Source organism: Osmerus eperlanus, chromosome 4 (genome assembly GCF_963692335.1).
Source record: "Osmerus eperlanus chromosome 4, fOsmEpe2.1, whole genome shotgun sequence".
Classification (NCBI taxonomy): domain Eukaryota; kingdom Metazoa; phylum Chordata; class Actinopteri; order Osmeriformes; family Osmeridae; genus Osmerus; species Osmerus eperlanus.
This window is the reverse complement of record NC_085021.1, coordinates 21,977,289-21,997,373: the sequence shown is the minus strand read 5'-3', so window position 1 is coordinate 21,997,373 and position 20,085 is coordinate 21,977,289. Positions and strand designations below refer to the sequence as shown.

General features: G+C 43.6%; 2 protein-coding genes across 2 annotated transcripts; both read left to right on the top strand.

The window, feature by feature from the left end:
• Positions 1-4,451: 4,451 nt before the first annotated feature.
• Positions 4,452-6,680, top strand: foxl2l (forkhead box L2-like). The gene has a single exon (XM_062460338.1). It carries the CDS (start codon positions 4,987-4,989, stop codon positions 5,923-5,925), a length of 939 nt encoding a protein of 312 aa, XP_062316322.1. The 5' UTR covers positions 4,452-4,986; the 3' UTR covers positions 5,926-6,680.
• A 236-nt stretch (positions 6,681-6,916) lies between these two features.
• tmem201 (transmembrane protein 201) lies at positions 6,917-17,062 on the top strand. Its single transcript, XM_062460307.1, has 11 exons — positions 6,917-7,146; positions 7,566-7,686; positions 7,807-8,007; positions 8,225-8,404; positions 8,583-8,980; positions 9,433-9,636; positions 13,750-13,973; positions 14,177-14,239; positions 14,500-14,781; positions 15,009-15,140; positions 15,328-17,062. The coding sequence occupies exons 1-11, from the start codon at positions 7,037-7,039 to the stop codon at positions 15,423-15,425; spliced, it is 2,013 nt and encodes a 670-aa protein (XP_062316291.1). The 5' UTR covers positions 6,917-7,036; the 3' UTR covers positions 15,426-17,062.
• The last annotated feature ends 3,023 nt before the right edge of the window (positions 17,063-20,085 follow it).

Sequence of the window (20,085 nt, the reverse complement as noted above, 5' to 3'; positions counted from 1 at the left end):
GTGATGGTTTTCTTCGCTGTCGCACGCTGCAGTGTTCCTTTGCTGCCCTCTATAGTATTCTGTTATAACTATTCAATAACGGACGGACGATTTATTTACAACATAGCCTAATTATTTATCATTGAAAAATAAAATAGAAAAATGAAAAATGCTACCTTATCAATGTGTTGTTTGAAGCTGAGAGTTAATGTTGTTTTAGGTTATGGTAAGTGGGCAGTTTTGTGACCGTTGAAGTTAGACTTTAGGGAAACAAAATTAGTTGGTACTGTAACAATGCTATTTGTGAACTTCTGAAATAGTTTCCAAACAGAACTCTTTTTTAAGTTTTATACAGCTTAATTTAGAACCCTAGCTCTATAGGTTTCCTAGATCTCCGAACCTGTATGGCATTTCTACTTCTCCACGAGGGGGCGGAATAGTATAAACTGTAATCTTGATAGAGTAATTGTCATTTATTCAAACTTTTATATAGTGTAAAGTTGAAATGCCCTCATATTTGGTAGCTAAGTTGTTGGTATAACCGCTTGATCTGGAAGTTATGTGAACACAGATTTCATTAGCTAGGCTACTTTTACGTTTAGGTGGTTTAGAATGTATCTGCTTGTCAATAGTCACTGAACTTGAGTTGACCCCCTCCCGTCCATCATCGAGCGCATTGTGCTTCTCTGTTCTGTAGCATCGAGGAGAAAGAAAATCACTGAAGGAAGATGCATGTGACTTCGAGCCCTAGTGATAAAGCGCGTGAATGTCACTGCATGATCTACGCGTGTCAATGAAAATATTCCACGGAAACCTTTTCTTGGCAGGAATTGCTGACAAAAACTCCGGCGTCATTTTTTAAGATTGCGCCATTCAGTTCAGGCATCTGATTAAATACATTTACTGTCTTATAATATTAAAACAATCTTTAATTAGGCTACTGTAGCCTAATTAAAGAGATAGCCTAATATTGGCAACGCAGATCAAAAAGTGCATAGGCTACGGCATTTTAATAAGACTGTTAGTGGTCTACACGTAGGCTAGTCGAAATAAATATAACATGATAGCTCAAACAAACATTTACAGACTGGTTCTCAGCCGCAGGCTTGTTTGCGGCGGCGTCGGTAGCGGGATGCGGGGAAAGGTGAGTTCCAGAACAGCGGGCTGCGGGCCAGACTGGCATAGGACCGGCTCGAGCGCTGTCATGTGGAACCTCCACACGGATGCTTTGTGGGAAACGGTACGGGTCAGGTACTCAGTGAACTGAAAGGGGAACTTAGGTGTCTCATCACAAGAGACAAGGCCGCACCCCGCAAAGGAATCCAGCCAAGGAACAGTCACAGAAACGGCTCCCGGGCTCTGTTGAAACACAAGATCTCATTTAGCTGACTTAAGCTAAAACATTTCTGATCCGCAAGATTCCTTGTATGTACTTAGTTATATTTACATTGAAGATGATGATCTAGGACTTAAAGGCTGTGTGTGCCTGAGACGTTGCCCAATTCTCCACTCGCAGCGTCAGAACTGAACGTGCATGATTCTGGTATACAGCCTACTCGTTTATCAGTTCTCGATGGAAGAGTCTCTCTTGAACTGAGCGGTAAAGAAACAGGAAAGCCGTAGTTGTTCAGCTCTTGGATTAGAGGAGTTTGGGAGTGGTTCTTAAATTATTACTGTATGCCCAGGGGGAATCATAGTCGTCTCTGCTGCGGCTGTATTTCATATAAAACCCACAACACACAATCCATGTGCTTTCATCACGCGGCCCAGCTTGACAGCTGTCTCATTAAAGACACATTTCTCATCTTTAAGTTTGTACAACCCCCTGTGTCACTAATCCACCTTCTCATTTGGGGGTCCTATACTTTGATAACATGGTAAAATTACTAAATATAGGCTAATATATGTAATAAAATACTGTTTACTACTTTCATACTTGTATAACTACTTATATGTTTACTACTTTCATACTTATATCCAGGTTATAGCCTACTCGTAGGCCTATATATAGCACACTCATACTGGCGTATGTTAAACTTAGTTTTACATTCCAAAATTATTTATTTTAAATAATTAAATCAATTCAATAAGTAAATAAATACGCTGGTTATGAGGCACAATAGACGCGGTAAGGATGATAGGCCTTTTCTGGTATTGTTGATGCTAAACGTGTTAATGGATCAGTTGGTGTCCAAAGCGGTGACATTCTAAAGAAGATCCAAACAATGTCGGCAGCTGGACGTCAGTCATCTCACTCCCCAACTTCCGGGTTTTACATTACTGACTCTCCTCTCCAGGGCATCGACCTGTCCACGGTCTCCAACCTCCTTCACCGTCCAACCCAGGAGAAGGAGGACGGGAGAAAGGGAGGGGAAGGAGGAACTTATAAGTTGCCAGTTTACCTGAGGTGTTGAAAGCAACTGGGGTTTGGAAGGTTTTCTTGGAATGGCAGCGTATAGGGAATTTAAAGTTCCTTGTGGATAGTTGGAAGTTGGAAGCACTTGTGCTAAATTATTTTATACTGTACTTTCGATATGCACTATCTGTCGCTTTGGATAAAAGCTAAATTGGTCAACCGTCTGCTAAATGAACCTAATAAAATGTTAAAATGCTACGATTTTAGATTCTTCCAGACAGGACCTTCCCCTCAGCTAGCCTACTGAAAGATCTAGCTATGGGTACATTTATGTTTCCAAAGCATCATTCTTACAGCTGGGTTTGACAAACGACTGCAAGTCACGGGGGTCATGGAAACCTTTGAACAGACAAAGCCTTTGATGTTCATCTCTTTAAAGGTGGGGCTTGGAGGCCTTAATTGAGGTGGGAACGAGGGCGATCTTCCGATGGATGTCATCAGTAGAATGAGCTTATTCCACCCATCAAAATAGTGTAGCTCTATTGAGCAAAGCATAATTCTGTCATTCTGATTCTACCCTCAAGAAAACATTTATTATATTCCAGGCCATGAGAATTGTCAAAATTCACACGTAACTTTCGAATTGAAAATGAATGTATGAATGTGAAATATGAGTTGATTAAACTTCATATGATTGTACCGTTCTTTGTACTGAACCAGTGTTTGGTTTTGGCACTTGAACACATTTTTCTCTGGTCTCAGATGGCTTGGGCCGAACAGATTGGGTTTTACCGGGCGCCTTGTTTCGCTCGCATACCATCAGAAAGTCAATCTAGCTCTTGAGATTTCCTCAGCTCTGCACTGTATAACAGTAGGCCTATCTCCAAGAACGGTATGTAGAGATAGCAGACAGGCCGCATGTCAGTGTGCATTTGACTTCCGATAAAAAAAAAAAAGTATTTTCTGGCTTCTTTTGTCCTTTTACGAAGAGACAGTAGGCCTAAAGAATGGACCCAAACGCTCTTCAAGCCACGATGATTTTATCCCCATTCCTAAATACACAGGGAGCATGAAACAGTTCATCTTGATCCTAAAAGCCAATGCCTTCAATCCCATAACCCCCCGACACACACACACACACACACACACACACACACACACACACACACACACACACCACACCCTCTCCACAACAGACCAGCCTTCTGAGTTGGGTTTCCCTATCACTCAGTCCGGTAGACGTGGTGTCTCCTGGGAGCAGGTGATTGCTATCTGTCAGCTCATGTAGACAGGGCTGCTGTTCATTCCTCTGTGTGTGGGCGGATGCCAGCCGCTAAGCCTGGCCAGGGACACCAGGGTTTGACCTGGAACTACTGGGAAAAACGAAAATCCTCCTAAGGGAGCCTTATATTTCCGTGATATTTGTATGTAATATATACATACTTTAGTTATTGTAATATTTATGACATAAATGTCGCTATTATAATTATTTCTAAAACATACATAAGAAACCATATATTCCTTCCTTGAGGGTTTAGGTTGGTTAAGGTGCAGTTATGGATGTCTGTGATGTCTCTTACGCTGCTTGTGAAAAAGGGCTGTACAAATACTTTTTTTGATTTGATTTGATATATGTTATTGCATACACACAATATCAGTGATGACCACATCAGCCGTATCCATCCAGCTGTTTCCATGCCCCAGATGCAGAAATCACAGACCTCTTTTCTATCACACCCCTGAGGCAATCTGCCCTCTGTCGCTTCGCTACCAGACTCAGGCGGTCTTGGATGCATGTGACCTGGCCATAAATAAAATCAGATCATCACACTTTTTGTATGGTTGAACCATATTAGACAGTGTGGTTAGATTTTACAGAGGATTAAATTACCTGGAAATCGATAGAGTGTATGTGGTAAAATCAAGTGTATTTATGTCAGTTTGTGTGTGTTTGTGTTTAAATAATGTGCATGAATGCAAGTCATGGTGTAACTGGTAACGGTGGTCGAAAGACAATGTTGCGAGGCTGCAGGTCATTACTTGTTAATGAATCCCTTTCGTGATCATACTTTATCATCATTTGTCATGCTGTTGCAATACCTTTAGCTGCACTGGCTACGTGACAGAAGTAGGGTTTGTCCTACTCTTTCGCAAAATAGAGAAGACAGACACGCTTGGACTAATTTAGGGATTTATTTCCTTGTATGAATCTGAGGGAACGCCAACGGTGGATTATTATCTGTGAACACGACTCATTAACATAAAGCCTACCAATTAACGTACACCTGCAGCATGCAAACAGTAGGCCTAACATTTGAGGACGTTGAAAGTGGTATAAAGTTGTCTAGAGGAGTTCAGACCAAACAGTAGTCTAACAATTTAACTAGTTCAATTGTTTTACTCTGAAGTTAAAAGCGGGCGCGTTCGGTGCATTTCAAAGGTTTCATGTCCTTTTTTTTCATTCGTAGACACAACTCTGCCTTTTAAGTCTCAACCAAAACAAACGCTGCGCCAACTTGACCCCCCAATAAATCAGATGAACGTGGGAAACGCGGCCGTATCAAAGGGCGCGTGCCTCTCCGGTCCTCTCGCACCTGTGGGAGGGCCTATAACGAGCAGTAACCAACCGAGTGTCTTACCTGTGAATACAAATGTCATCCACAGTACCTCCTCATAAAACACTGCAGTTCATTCCAGCAGCTACGGCGAAACTCAAGATGGATATGCTGGGAGAAACGGGTGATTCCCCGGAAAAAACGACAAAATTGAACACGAGCTTAGATACGGTATCGCTCGAGGCCAAACGATGCACGGACTATAGTCCTCTGGCGGAGACGGATGAGACTGAAATCGGTAAGGGGGACCAGCCAGAGAAGCCCCCGTATTCTTACGTGGCCCTCATCGCCATGGCCATTAAAGAAAGCAAAGAGAAGAGGCTAACCTTGAGCGGAATTTATGAGTTCGTCGTCTCCACATTTCCCTACTACGAGAACAACAAGAAGGGTTGGAAGAACAGCATTCGACACAACCTCAGTCTCAACGAGTGCTTCGTCAAAGTTCCTAGAGAAGGACTTGGTGACAGGAAAGGTAACTTCTGGACTCTGGATCCTGCTTTTGAAGACATGTTTGAGAAGGGGAATTACAGGCGACGGAGAAGACTGAGGAGACCGTACCGGCTGTCTTCCTTGCCGTACCCCCCGAGAAACCCCCCCGTGGAGTACAGCGAGCCCTTATACCTGCATCAGGCGCACGTGTTTGTGCAACCTCCTTTTCTGAGTAACTCCTGGACGAGCCAGCCCCAAGCCAACCCCTTCGGCTTCTCATCTCCGCATGGCGCGAGCGGACACTCGCGCCCTATATCCCCACCTGGATATTCCAACAGCCCGGTGACCTACCACAATCACCGCTTCCATCACGCTGCTTACGGAGCGTACCACCGACACCCGTCCGTGCTGGTGCCCCACAACGGATGTCCCTACGGCGGTGTGACGCAGCCCTTGAGCCCCAGCGGTGGATCTGCTCCAACATCATACCCTCAGTACACCTATGCCATTCAACCAGACATGTCACTTGTTCACTCAATGGATTAGTTTGCTATGGAAGTTGTTCGTTCACGGACGCTAAACTTATTTTCGCCTGCCACTTCTTACTCTTTTAAAAGGAGGGCAGCGGTTTCATTTAAGGGTTTGGAGCTGTTAAAATGAATGTTCTGTTGCTGAAATATTCCAGTACTTTCGGAATGTTGCACTTTTGTATACTAAGTAGCCTATAAAGTAATGCAAAGGGAAATGGAGGCTCAGATAGGCTAAAAGCCTAAATATGTTCATGTTATTTATTTGTATTGTTCTGTAAGATTATCAATTACAAATTAGGATACACATCAAATATCTTTAAGTGCCTGCATTCTTCTGTTAATCTATCAAATTCATTTAGATACATTTTTGTTCAGTGAATGTTGAATTGATGTCAAACATCATGTATGTTTCAATACATGTTCTATTTGCATTTAAAACCGTATTGGTAATTTGCATAGGCCGGTGCCTATCACCTGCATGTGGATTATGGTTGCACATGAAATAGCCTAACCTTTTTTAGGCTATCAATCTTGAAACACCTAGTCGTGTGCAGAAGTTTAATGTAAACATGTAGGCTACTAAGAGTTGTAGCTTACTACAAACTTAATAAAATGTGAACTTTATAAAACATTCTCCCTTTCAGATCCACGTTCCAGTCTGATATGTTTGTCATTGCATGCGTGATTGATAACTTGGTTCATAAGGCCTATTTGTAAATTATTATAGATACACACAATGTATCAAATAAAATATCAAACTCTACAAACTGACTGATCTCGGAGATCATGAATTTCTTCCGCTAGGATTTCAAGAAATTGCTCAGAATTTAGGCCATGCTCCATATGGAACATGCGAATTTCGATACACTTAGTCTGGTAAAACGGGGAAGCCCAATTGAAACTCGGAATACTTTTTGGTGTTTGCGTCAAAGCATAACGAAAAGCTCCGCCCGGCCAGATGACCCTGTAAGAAAAAACGATTGTCTCCACATTTTCTACGTACTTCCGCTTCCTGTTAAGGCTCCAGGTTACCAAGAAAGGGGGTTTGCCGCGTGCGCGCGGTGGAAAAATAAGACTACAATTCTCTCATGTTTCTTAGCTAGTTTGTAAGTTAGTGCAGGGGGGAAATGTATACTTTTAACCAACTTCTTTTGGAGTATCCGCAATTAATGTACGGTGGAGTGGGAGCAACAGCTTTCGTTGCAGGAGGAACTCTGATTTACAAAATCGCGACCAGGTATGGCGCTAAAATGTCATGCGTGGCCTGTTTTGTTTGCATACTCAACCTGTCAATATTAGCCATCGACTAGTTATCTAGCTTGCGGTTGTTTCAGAATGATGGTATTCGTAGTAGTATACAATGTAGATCAGTTCTTATTGATTTTCTTGCTGACAGGGTTATAGCCTATCAACTATACTCTGTACAGTATAATTTCTTTGCATTTGCATGTGTGTAAACTGCTTAACTTAGAACGCTACAGTTAACGAATTGACGTACCTCGAAACGATGTAGACTAACACGTTTACTTCAGCTACGAAAGGATTATATAAACCTAGGATATTCTGGGAAATCACACTGAGTCGCTACGGACATTTGCCACCTCAAGTGAACAGTGAACAACTCCTATCTAATTATGCTGCTGTTGACAATTGCAGGAAGAAGCCCACCCATGTCAATGTCAACTGCTGGTTCTGTGACCAGGACACAGTTGTGCCGTATGGCAACAGGAACTGTTGGGATTGCCCAACCTGTGACCAGTACAATGGCTTTCAGGAGGTTAGTCAATCAATTTCAAAGCTAGTGTTATTGGCGGGTCAATTGCGTAACGACTGTCGTGACTGCCGCAAGAACGGTTTTGGTTCAAAAACATCCTTTCGGTATTTTGTGTTGTTACAGAACGGAGATTACAACAAGCCCATTCCGGCTCAGTACATGGAGCATTTAAACCACGGAGTGTCGGCTGGACTTCCCTCAGGATTGGCCGAGGCGCCCAAGACTTTACAATGGGTCAACTGTCAGATGCTGCTATGCAAGAAGTGCAACAACAACCAGTCTCTTAAAATCAAGCAGTTAGCCTCTTTCATCCCCCGGGAAGATGTATGTCGGACCTGTGACTGCTTGATTTTTTCAATGTTTTTATTTTAGTTGTGTAGTTGTAGTTTAGGTCATTAAAAATGTAAAATATTTTACAGAAACTTCATATTTGTTATGTTTCATTTAAGAGTGAGCGTTTTAGCTCAGTACTGGCAGATGAAAAAATATATAAAATGTCTTATCTGGATGTACTTATTTATAGATTTCCCCCCCTTCGTAGGAAAACTATGATGAGGAGATTGAGGTGTACAAGCACCATCTTGAGCAGACGTATAAACTGTGTCGTCCATGTCAGACGGCGGTGGAGTATTACATTAAACACCAGAACAGGCAGCTAAGGGGAGTGGTCTTCAACCACCAGCTACAGCGCAGCAGAGACTCAGACAAAGCATTTGTCAGGGTTGGTGTTTTTATTATCCTTCCTCCCTTCCCCCCCCCTACCTACCTTACTTCCCTAACTCTCTTACTCAAGAAGAAATACACTGTATTTTCATGGTGTTTACACCAAGATGCATTCTGGGATTAAAATTAACACAAATTCTCTTTCTCCCTTCCTCCCCCCCTCTCTTCCTACCCAGAACTCCTACTCCCTCTCCACCCCCGCGGGCGTGACTCTCCTCCGCATACTGGCCTTCCTGACCTGCGCCTTCCTGGTCGTAGCGACGGTGCACGGACCCGGAGACTCCCTCGCCCCGCCCTCCTCTCCTCAGACCCTCAGCGGGGGGGTGGTTCCCCCGAAACCATCCCCCTTGCCCTCCAACGCCTCCGCCCCCCAGAACGGGAGCGTGGAGGCGGTGGGGCAGGCGGTGGGGCAGGCAGTGGGGCAGGCGGTGCGAGCCCTTCTGGACCTCCTGCCCTCCGAGGCCCTGGTGCGGGCCGAGCGGGCCTGGCTGTACGGGAGGAGCCACCAGATGGCTGTGGCCTCCGTGGGTCTGTTGGCGTGCGTCAGTGGAGTCTTCCTAGCAGGGTCTGTAAGGTGAGTCACCGCCTCCTGCTACCTAGGGAGGTGAAGGTCGTGATTAACGTTCTAGGGGTCTTAACTTAACGATCGAAGTAACTTTCTTGTAAGCCAAGTGATTTAATGAATGTGAGGCAGATTAATGTGATTGAGATAAAGTTTAAGAAAAGGCATCAAAAGACATCATTAAAGTGCCCAGCTGTAATACACGAGAGAGTCCTGTAGTACAGTCTGTGTTGGGGGTCAGATGGCTGAACGGTTAGGGAGTCAGGCTATTAACCAGAAGGTTGCCGGTTCGATTCTCGGCCGTGCAAATGACGTGTCCTTGGGCAAGGCACTTCACCCTACTTGCCTTGGGGGGATGTCCCTGTACTTACTGTAAGTCTCTCTGGATAAGAGCGTCTGCTAAATGACTGAATGTAAATGTAATGTAAGTTTGCCCTCATCTCCTGTCCCTGGTCTCTTTCCAGGCTGAGGCGTATCGACGCACTGTCTTCCGTGCTGTGGTTCCTGGTGTGGTGCCTGTACCTGGCAGAGCAGCACCTGAGAGCCCATGGCTCTGGTTGGCTGGACGCGGCCCACCTCTGCGCCGCCTCCCTCTGCTGCCTGGTCGGCCTGGCTGCTGCCGTGCCAACCCGCAAGTCCACCGGCCCCAGACGAGCCAGAGGTCGAAGGTTAGAGTCTGACCAGTGACGGTTTAATGTGCTTTAGGAGCTGTTCGTGTAGAGGAGGTGCAGCGTGAGACTGGGTGTGTGTCTCTGAACGAGATGGCGTCTCTCTCTCTCTCCTTCCACTTCTCTATTCTTCCCTCCCTCCCCTCCTTTCTTCCTGATACTTCATTAACCAACTAACGGCAGCACAGTCAAGGTGTTAGTCTTGCGTTGTATCAATGTTAGTTTTTCGCAGTCGTTGCTACACTACAGGGCAAAAAAACAAACTGTAAAGAAGGCATGGATAAATGAAGTGTTGTTCAACTTAGCAGGTGTTCAACACTTTACTTTTACATAGTTACAACGCTAAACCTTAAGCTCAAACTGGGATTTTCTTGTTCTCAGTACATGGGGACTTTTACATATGTAGTTAAGTGGCCTGTTCCAGCCTATGCTCTGTGCTACGCCTGTTTCTCTGCAGCGCTAGTTTTACTGAATACATTGACCAAATGTATTGAAAGCGTTTTTCAGTAAGTCTCCTCCATTTCATCCAATGGATATTTTTTGTTTGTTAATTCCCACTTTTTTTTTTTGGTCTGCAAAAAAAAAGAGACCTCGCCTTAATTGACAGTTTAGAGGTAATTTTGTGGAGATATTCATAACCTAAAACTGGGGTTGAGACGAGTCCTTAAGCTGTTTTTCTTATTTTTTATGTTGGGCTCTGATTCTGAATGTTGTTGAAGTGTTTGTTTGTAGTTGTCTTGCTGAAGTACAGTTGCACAGTACAGTCGTGATAGCTTGGAGTTCCGCTAAGCTTCCTAACTAAAGCATCGTGTTTGTAGCACACTTATTCAACTGACTGCCTGTACCTACCTACGTCCCTGAGCATGCACTAATATTTTTGCCAGCTTATAGTCCTGATTAATTTGCATACTTTTGTATTTAAAGCTATAGTTGTTAGTGACGGGAAAAATAACAATAGTTTTACAGTAACCCCCTGATCAGACACTTGAAGACGTTATTGCGATTGTTTCTCGTTTCTAACTGGTTGAAGGGAAAAGCGTAAGTTTTAGTGGTACTATAGTTGCTACCACCAAGTCAGTACTTGCATGTTGTGCCTCTGTGATCTTGTATGTTAACTCTTACTAGCCACGTTGTGGTTCCAGCGCCAACACAGACATCTAGATATTGTAATCCAAATGAAGTTCCGTCTGCAACACCTCTTTGACAAAGACTGTTTTCGGTCTGCAAGATCTTTTCTTTGAGTGGGCCTTATTTAGCATATGTTGAGAATACACTGTGCCATATTAGTTTTTTGTTTCACTGAAGCCAAATTTACTACATTTTTTAATGTAGTATTTACTACAGTTTTGTTTGGTTAAGTAGAATGACTTGGTCATTTGTTTTCAATCTCCAGATATAGCCGGGGCCTATCTGCATGTCTTCACCGGTTATGGGTCTTCAGTTTGATAGAATTATTGCTGTTAACTGGAGACTTTTTCCTTTAGCATTATCATGAATTGAAATCATTAAGTGATACAATTACCAAATGCATCTATATTATTTTATCAGGCACTAATGTTATGCTTTCCATCCAGAATATTTGCGAGGAATTACCTAATCGTTATAGGTTTTGTGCTGTTGTATGTTGGGTGTTGTAGGTAGAAAAATGTGATTTAACTTTCTTATTATTATTACTGAGATTGTGATTGTAGTGCTATATTTAATTGTCTGACATTTTAATATGTATTTTACTCCGTTTTATATTTAGAAAACACTAAAAGATTCAGTACCCTGAAAGAATATTCAAAGCTTTGGGCAAGTTTACCCATTTTAGAAGCTCACACCAAACAATTAGTGGTACTAGAATATTAAGCGGAGGTGGGTGACTATTTCAGATTTTCTTCAAAATATGCAAGATAAGCTATCATCTCCTGCTCGTTTGGTTGTCCTAACGTGTTCGGTCCATTCTTAGAATTTTGGCACCATTCTAAACGAACAACCACATTCTGTTTTGGGTACTGCATCTTGGAAGTAACACAACACTGTTTCGGGCTTTGTATGTAAACACTCTTGTACCACTGATTGATCGCTGTATATCGAATGTAATAAACTGCTGTGAAATGAGAAGCCTTTCCTACCCATGACCTTGTTTGGTGTATTGTTTGGTTAAGGGAAGAAAACGAACATTAACTATGTTCACTTTATGAACCAGTTTAATCAACTGTGGTAAATTAGGTCTGTAGGTGAGTGATGCCTAAATTAAATTGGGTATTAGGTCTGTTTCAATGATCTTCACTGATCAGTGAGATTTGGCTCCCTTTTCTCAATGAGACATTTTTTTCTTTGTATTTTTTAATGCTGAAGTTATAATCTCCAATCCAAACCCTACCATCTTGAAATGAACTAACTCTCTGAAAAACCCCAAAATGTTAATACTGACAACGTGTCTTTAGAAAGACTACAAACCCCATAACACCACAAATATAAAAAGACTGCATTCATGCGGTTGGTTATGCCTTACCTACTCATACAAAGGCTTGTTGATGGTCTTTGTAACGTACAGCAGATGCTGTTGGAGGTTGTGTTAAGGGGCTACAGTTGCTGCAGTTGCAGCTGTGTCTGACATGACCCCAGTTTGTTCAGCAGCTGCTACGACCTCATGGGCTTCTACTGAGTCAAGGCCTCCCTTCTCTCAACCTGTCTTGATGGACAAATGGTCGACAACAGTGTTTCAACATCCAGTTGCACGTGTTTCGTGTCTGCTCTTGATGCGTGACTGTGTTCAGCCTCTGGTCTGCACCTCTCTGTCACCGACCGTCTCTGGAGGAGGGGAGCTCTCACTGAACTTTTTCTTTCTGGGTTCTCCTGGGAGTTTTTCATTGTCTTTTCCCATGAGGGTTTAGGGGCAGTTCAATGGGTGTATGTGAAGCCGTCTGTAACATTTCTTGTAAGAAAGAAAAAATTAATTTAAAAAAGTTTGATTTGAACAGCACGAGCCCAGTAATCTGGTGTAAACAAGATTTTCCTGATGAATCCATGAAGTCAGTCATGATAACTGTATTCATTGACCCCCAGATGACCTGTTGGGTTAGGGTTGTTGAACCTGACTGAGGGAACTCCGATGTCCAAAAGTTATAAATTGAACCCCAAGTCTAAACAGGATTATTTGGTTAAGCATGGCCTGATTAGCGTTCTCATTTGTCAAAAGTTTTCCTTTACACTTATGAAGTCTCTGTGGTTCTCGTGTGTTAAATCCACTCAGGTTGCAACCTTTCCAACAGGACTGCTGAGGTAACAATGTCATAATTTATGACAGTTGTTATAATTTAATTAGAATATTCATCATTTAGCAGATGCTTTTATCCAAAACGACATACAGTACGGGGGGATTCGAAGCTGAGACCTTTTGATGTGTAATTCTCTAACCACTTTACCTAAACCCTCCCTTGAATCAATACATTTTCACTTGGACGTCTTTGTTTTTCTACAAACCGGTTTTAAAGTCACATTCAGGGAGTAGGTATGCTGAGCAGATTTCTCTCCTGTTTTAATTACATCCTTCAGCCTTAAGCATGTCCTTATCTTATTAAATTATTAGTTATATGATGTAATTAAGTTTTAATTATAGGCAGAATGTGTCCTCCTAGTTTAGACATGAAGTGACATGCAATACTGCCAGTATGATGTGTTATAATGACAGTGCTACATGTGTTGACTATTTAATGGTATTACTTTAGCTTTTATCCAAAGCGATGTTACCAGGAAGATTTGAACCTTTACCTCCTTGATCGGCCATCAAATGCTCAACCACTGAGCTATACTTATCCCTTATGCCGTACATGATAAATTGACAGAACTATATGTGTTTAGCATACAAGGGGATTTGAACCAGCAACCTTTCGAGTTGGGTTAAAATGCACAATTATCCCCTATACCTATGTTATATTGATGGTGCCGGACATGTTATATTACAGAGCCAGACATGTTATATTGATGGTGCCGGACATGTTATATTACAGAGCCAGACATGTTATATTGATGGTGTCAGACATGTTGTATTACAGAGCCAGACATGTTATGTTACGGTGCCATACGAGTTCACCAGTGGAAGCCTGACATGTTCCTGTGTTCCAGGTACCTATCAGGCGGTTCCCCGGGCCATCTCTACGGCCTGGGCCCTTCCCCCTTCGTGTCCCCGGTGTCCCCTGCCTTCTTCGTCCCCACGCCGCCACCCAACCTCTCCCGGCTGATCATCCGGCAGCAGGGCTCCAGGGAGCGCAGGGCCTCGCCCTCGTCTCTCCCCGGACGGCTCAACCGGGCGCTGTTCCTCGGGACCATCCCCTCCCTCGCCAGGACTGGTGAGACCCCCCCCAGCATGTCTCCCCCAGTCTGTCTCCCCCTCAGCCTGGTCCCCCCCCCGGTCTGTCTGTTCCCCCCCCCCCCCCCCCCGGTCTGTCTGTTCCTCCCCCCCCCCCCCCCCCCCGGTCTGTCTGTTCTCCCCCCCCCCCCCCCCCAGTTTCTTAAACTGTTCTTATTGTGTGTGTGCTCGCTCCTGTTTCAGACTCAGGATACCTGTTCAGTGGCAGCAGGCCTCCGTCACAATGCAAAGACTCCCCGCCATCAGGTACCTAGCATGACTTCTCTCTTCAACTCACCACTGACCTTTTGACCTAAACAGCAGTGATCTCTCTAGTTACAGGAGTCATGCTAAGTTCACATAAGTTAACTTTTAGTCACTTTTTTATAACTACAAAGTAAATCACCAGTGTGCATGCACCCCAATCAACAAAGCTGTAAGTGACTCTTACTGGTTCAAGTTTCAGTGACAAAGTGCTCCTTTAACAAGTTATTCCTAACTCCTGTCGTCTGACCTCGTCCCTCCAGACTACTTCTCCCTGAAGTCTGGCAGCCGCCCATCATCCCCGGGCCCCTCCCCCGGCCCCTCCCCCGCGCCCTCATTGGCCAGCTCCGTCACATCCAGCTCTAGTTCCACCTGGAGGCGCCGCCCCCTCATCAGCCCCGCCCGTCTCAACATCAGCGGCCAGAAGCTCCGCCTCTTCTCTCACGACCCGGAGCCCCTGGCCCCGCCTGTCTTCCACACCCCGCCCACTTCCTTCCACAGTGGCGGTTTCTCGCCGGACGTGTCTCCTTTCCACAGTCAGAACGGTAAACGCAGATGGAGTTATTCTAAACTGGCTTTAATGGCTCGTGTGTGTGTTCCAGACCTGAGCAGTAGAACCAGGAACAAGACTTAAATGTGTGTGTGTTCCAGACCTGAGCAGTAGAACCAGGAACTAGACATAAACGTGTGTGTGTGTGTGTGTGTGTGTGTGTGTGTGTGTGTGTGTGTGTGTGTGTGTGTGTGTGTGTGTGTGTGTGTGTGTGTGTTCCAGACCTGAGCAGTCTCCTGAGGGAGGCCAGTGTGCTGGAGGAGCCCCACCAGAGGGGAAGCTCCTCCGGGTCGTCAGCCTGCCTGGTGGACACCACCACCGGGGCCGACCCCGACGGCACCACCACCTCCAAGGGTGAGCCCGCTCCCTTGTTTGTTTTATGTGTTAGTTTCCCTCTTTCTCTGAGAAATACAGACGTTGAGATGGAACAGTGAACTGTGTGGCTTCATGCCAACATGCTCTTTTTAAAAGGATTTGTAACATTCATCTTGACGTGTCGTCATATCTTCCCAGGTCATTAAGTCTGTGTTCTTCCTCCCAGGTTGGCTGAGTCGTGTGTTGTGGCCAGGACTCCTGGTGGTAAGCCTGGGTGTGAACCTGTTCTTCTCTTCCCTCTACCTGTACCGCAACTGGAGCTGAGCCCTCACCTACTGCCATCGCTGCCTGCTCAACTTCCACTGTCTTTTCACAAGGGGAACTGGGTTAGCCACCAGGGGGTCCTCAACCCTTGTGACACGCTGCAAGACAGGGGTCCTTCAGAGCCCCTGTTTTAGTCAGCTTACACTGTCTTTTCACACTGGCACTGAGTTAGCCACCCGTGGGCCTCTACCCCTGTAACAAGACAGGGGTCCTTCAAAGCTCTGTGTGTGAGAGGGGGATCATGTCACCTCTCTGGGTTGTGAATGTTTCCCCCTCAGCCAGGGCATAGGAGAGAGGCTGACATGAATTTTTAATCATTTCTGTTTGTTCATAATTAAGCAGAGATGGGAAAGGGATTCTTTTTGCCTTGTTGGAGGGGAAAAACATATGGAATAATTTAAGAGGGATTCTTTGGAAGAGTCGGGACTGTTGATCATATATAACTTTGGTGTCATTTCCCTCAAATGTGACCTGGCTTTGTAATGCCATATTTATGGTAGTTCTCGCTGATAATTTTCAATACCTGACTCCTTTAACTAAATAAGCATGTGTAATGTTAGTGTAAAAAAAGAAGACATTGTTTGCTTTGGGTTTCTGGTCTTTGTGTTGTCATGCTGTAAACTAGACAGAGATGTCATGTTCAAACTAAAACTGCATTAATTCTTTTTAAGATCAAAATCTCTGATTAACTGGACTTCTAGAACTACCATCTATAAAAAAAAAAACTGTGTCCCAGCCTTCCATTCAGTGGCAGTGTTTCAAGAAGAGCAAATAGTTTTTATTTCCAACAGTGGCAATATTGCAGTTTATTCAACTTCTATCACTACCAGTCAGTTTCGGATGGACTTGATCCACACAACCATAAATCCATGCATCCACCCTCTAATCCAGTAACCTCTCTGAATGGATTGGTGGAGGTGTGTTGACGTGGAAACATGATTTGAAGACATTGTGCGTGTACGACTGTAAACACTAGGCATTGTTTGTGCTGGCCTTCCTCTAGCGTGTCAGGTCATCACTTTGGTCTTAGGGGTAAAGGTATTGTACAGGTCTGTTATTTCAACAACCTATTGAACCTTTATTTCATGTCTGTGAGAGTGAGAGATGTGTTTGATGTGTTGAGATGAGAGTTTGTGTTCTGGACTTTGGACTCAAATTGTTCTCATCCGTGGCGTGAAACGTAAAACACAGGTGTTCATCTGTTACAAGACTTGTATATATTCTTTTTTTTGTTTTTTGTCTGAAAACAATTAGGGTTATTTATTAAAAGATTGTGTAATCAGTATGCTTTTTCACCCTTCTGGCTGAAGTGACAGGATTGAGTCAGTCCTTGTAATTAGGCTAACAATCAGCCTCATTCTGATTGGATAATGTTACTATTTGTATAGTATGGGCGGAAACACAAACATTGTACATTTTTGGTTGTTGTCCTCTTGGTTTGTGAAGAAGCACGATTGTCGGTTTAGAATCTTGCTCTGTAACTAACATGTTCTGTTCATTGAAAGAAACACTATCGAAAAAACACTAATTATCCACCAGTCACCAGTCACTTCATCACCTTCAGTATTTGAACCATGACAGTTTTGATGAATGCATACCATTTCTGTACTCAACTAAATCATTTTTCTACAAAGCCAGCTTCTGAGTCTTGTGATCGAAATACAGTTGTTCACCCTAACAAATTAATCTTGGAATATGGAAAAAGACTGGTACATGTGAATGCATGCCATGTAGGCCACTGTTGTTAAGCTGCACATAGTTTGAGTCAATTGATATCTACTGGAAGTTTACCAAATTGACTTGATGGCTTTTGAGGGCAATGTCGCCCCCATCTGGCATCAAGTGGAAGTCTAGAACACAATGAATATTCTATAGAACAAAGTGAACAGGATGTAAAGCCTATACAAAAAGGGAAACTGCGGTCGTTAGTCCTTAGAGTTTTTACACCACAGAAGTGTTTACAGAATATGGTCTTGTACACAAGAATGGAGTCTAAGGTGTTCATGTACAGCTGTTTGTGAGATGGGATGTAAATATAAAGGGCTTTACAAATAGTTACATTTGATTTACACTCTTGTAAAAGTAAGTGTTCTGCAACACTTTTTACATTTCATATAGAGAGTCATGACTATATGAAGTCATAGGCTGTGTCTACTACCGCGCACTTTACTAAGTACACTGCAATACAGTGCACTGCAATACAGTGCACTTACATCTGTAGTGCACTCCGTCGCTGAGTAGTGCTGTCTCAAATGGAACACTTAAGTTAACCACTTGGCGGGAAGTGACGGACGCAAATCTGATTGTGACACCTGCGAATCTAAGGCGAATCTGCTCGCGAGTCATTTCGTCCGCCATTATTTTAGAATTGAAATGAAAAGCTGCCGAAAGGGCTCCTCCTCTTCCGCTACGTAGCCAATATGGCGCCCGTTTAGGGCGAGTAGTGTCCATCGTTGTACACTGCATTTTTTTACCGTTTGCAGTGCGTCATCCGGGTACTTTCAGTGCACTGAATTCTGCTGGTTCTGTCAGTGTAAGCGCCCTAAGCACTGAAAGTCAGTGCTCGAAGTTCACAAGTGCGCGATAGTAGACACAGCCATAGATCTGTTTCTTAACTGTCGCAGTAGGTGACGATGTAGATTGAAGGCAGTTCGATTGCAGATCAAGAAGTTGCAGGTTCAAATCCCCCCTGTATGTAACACCAAGTCAAGAAGATGGTGTCTATGATGACCACAACTTTGCTGTTTACTAAAACTCCACACCGCACTGTTTCACCAGCGTTTGGAGGTGTTGCACATGTTATGCGCCACAGAAGTAGTTCCTTTTTTAACCCTTGTGTTATCTTCGGGTCATTCTGACCCATCAGCCGTGTGACCCACCGTCGTATTGCGACAAATTTACCCCATACAAAAACAAAGTGAAGCATTTTCTTTTAACCGTTGGGCTGTCGCAGACCCCCCACATTGCAAAGGTTAAAAGAAAATTATTTTTATTTGTTTTTGTATTGGGTAAAACTGGGTAAACACAACGATGGTTCGTTATGAACCTTTGGGTCATGTGACCCGAAGGCAGCACAAGGGTTAACGTGTCCGTTTAGACACTGCAGTTCTTTAAAAAGAAACAAGACATTACTTAGAACCATTTATTGCAGGAAATAAACCCAGTTGGTACGAAAAGCTCACAACCGTTATTGTGTGTTTACCGTTACATATAAGATGTGTTCATTTAGATGCTTTTTCATGCTGATATGAACCTGCGATCGGCAGGTTGAAATGTTCCACCACTGACCTACACCCATCCTCCCTGTGTAACACCTATTTTCAAATGTAGGGTTCCATGAGGGGTTCTACCGGGAACCTTGAGGTTCTTTTTATAATCTTCTTTTAGAGGGTTCTTCCTGTTTTGTTTTTGCATAACAGTACTTTTACATGTTATTCAGTTAGCAGATGTGTTTCACGGATAGTGATGGTCGCCAATAGTGACTAGATGGTACAGCCGAAGATCAAGGATCAGAAGTGCTGATCGCTCTGGATAAGAGTGTCTGCTAAATGTAAATGAAGTGCATCCCAGCCGTGTGTCACAGTCCAGACTCAGGGAGCGGTCTGGACTATATGTACTACATACTGGGATCAGATGGCTGAGCGGTTAGGGAGTTGGGCTATTAATCAGAAGGTTGTTGGTTCAATTCCTGGCTGTGCCAAATGATGTGTCCTTGGGCAAGGCACTTCACCCTACTTGCCTCTGGGGAATGTCCCTGTACTTATTGTAAGTCGCTCTGGATAAGAGTGTCTGCTAAATGACTAAATTTAAATGTACTAGCCACAGAGCAAAGTAACCACGTCACCATTAAATCAGCATTTATATAACGTATATTATGTAGTATTTAACTTCAGATCAAAATACCTGTTTCTTGATTGCAATAGTGGGTGTTTCGTGCGATCTACTTGTTTATCAGTAACTTTTCAGAGGAAGTGCCACAGACACTTATCTGAACTTCATCCCTCCTGAAAGATGCTGTTCTCATCCATGCAAAACTACTCTTTTCTTAAAACCACATTGGCATGCTACCAAATACACATTGGGCTGCGTTGGAAGTCTTGATATTATTTCACCAACTTCCTCCCTTTTTCCCCGCTCACCGACATACAGTATAGACTTTCCATAAGATCTGGCTAACAATGTTTAATCTAACAGCAACATTATATTATCCATGAGTGACAATCTTGAGTTTGAGATTCTGAAATCCATATCTTGGATGCATATTTCGGGATATGTACAGTACGTTCTGTAATCATACACAAAAGGTGACACAAGGACACACATTTTAAAATATGTCATGCTTCTTTATATATATGTTGGACTGGTTTCTAACTCTTTAATTAGAAGTGTGTCAGAGTATCTGAGCTGGGCTTGTGTTATCGTCGTCAGGGCTGAAGGAGCTGTGCTCAGTCTCTGAGGACTGGAGCAGGACCAGGGGTCGTAACACAGTTTCTCTTCTGTACACTTCACTTCCTGTTTTTTTTTTACACCAGATGTCTGCAGTGGGTTGTTATCGCTGATGTTTACTCTGGTGTAGAAAAAAAATATTTAAAAAATGAATGTGTTAACATTGTTTTGCAAAGGATACTTTTACTAAGGTCAAGCTTCGTTGCTGCTTTAC

Excerpts from the sequence above, each read along its gene's own strand:
- foxl2l (XM_062460338.1), top strand. The coding sequence starts at position 4,987 with ATGTCATCCACAGTACCTCCTCATAAAACACTGCAGTTCATTCCAGCA.
- tmem201 (XM_062460307.1), top strand. The coding sequence starts at position 7,037 with ATGTATACTTTTAACCAACTTCTTTTGGAGTATCCGCAATTAATGTAC. Across the intron at positions 7,687-7,806 it reads AGTACAATGGCTTTCAGGAG|AACGGAGATTACAACAAGCC; the intron begins GTTAGTCAATCA and ends GTGTTGTTACAG. Across the intron at positions 14,782-15,008 it reads TCCTTTCCACAGTCAGAACG|ACCTGAGCAGTCTCCTGAGG; the intron begins GTAAACGCAGAT and ends TGTGTGTTCCAG.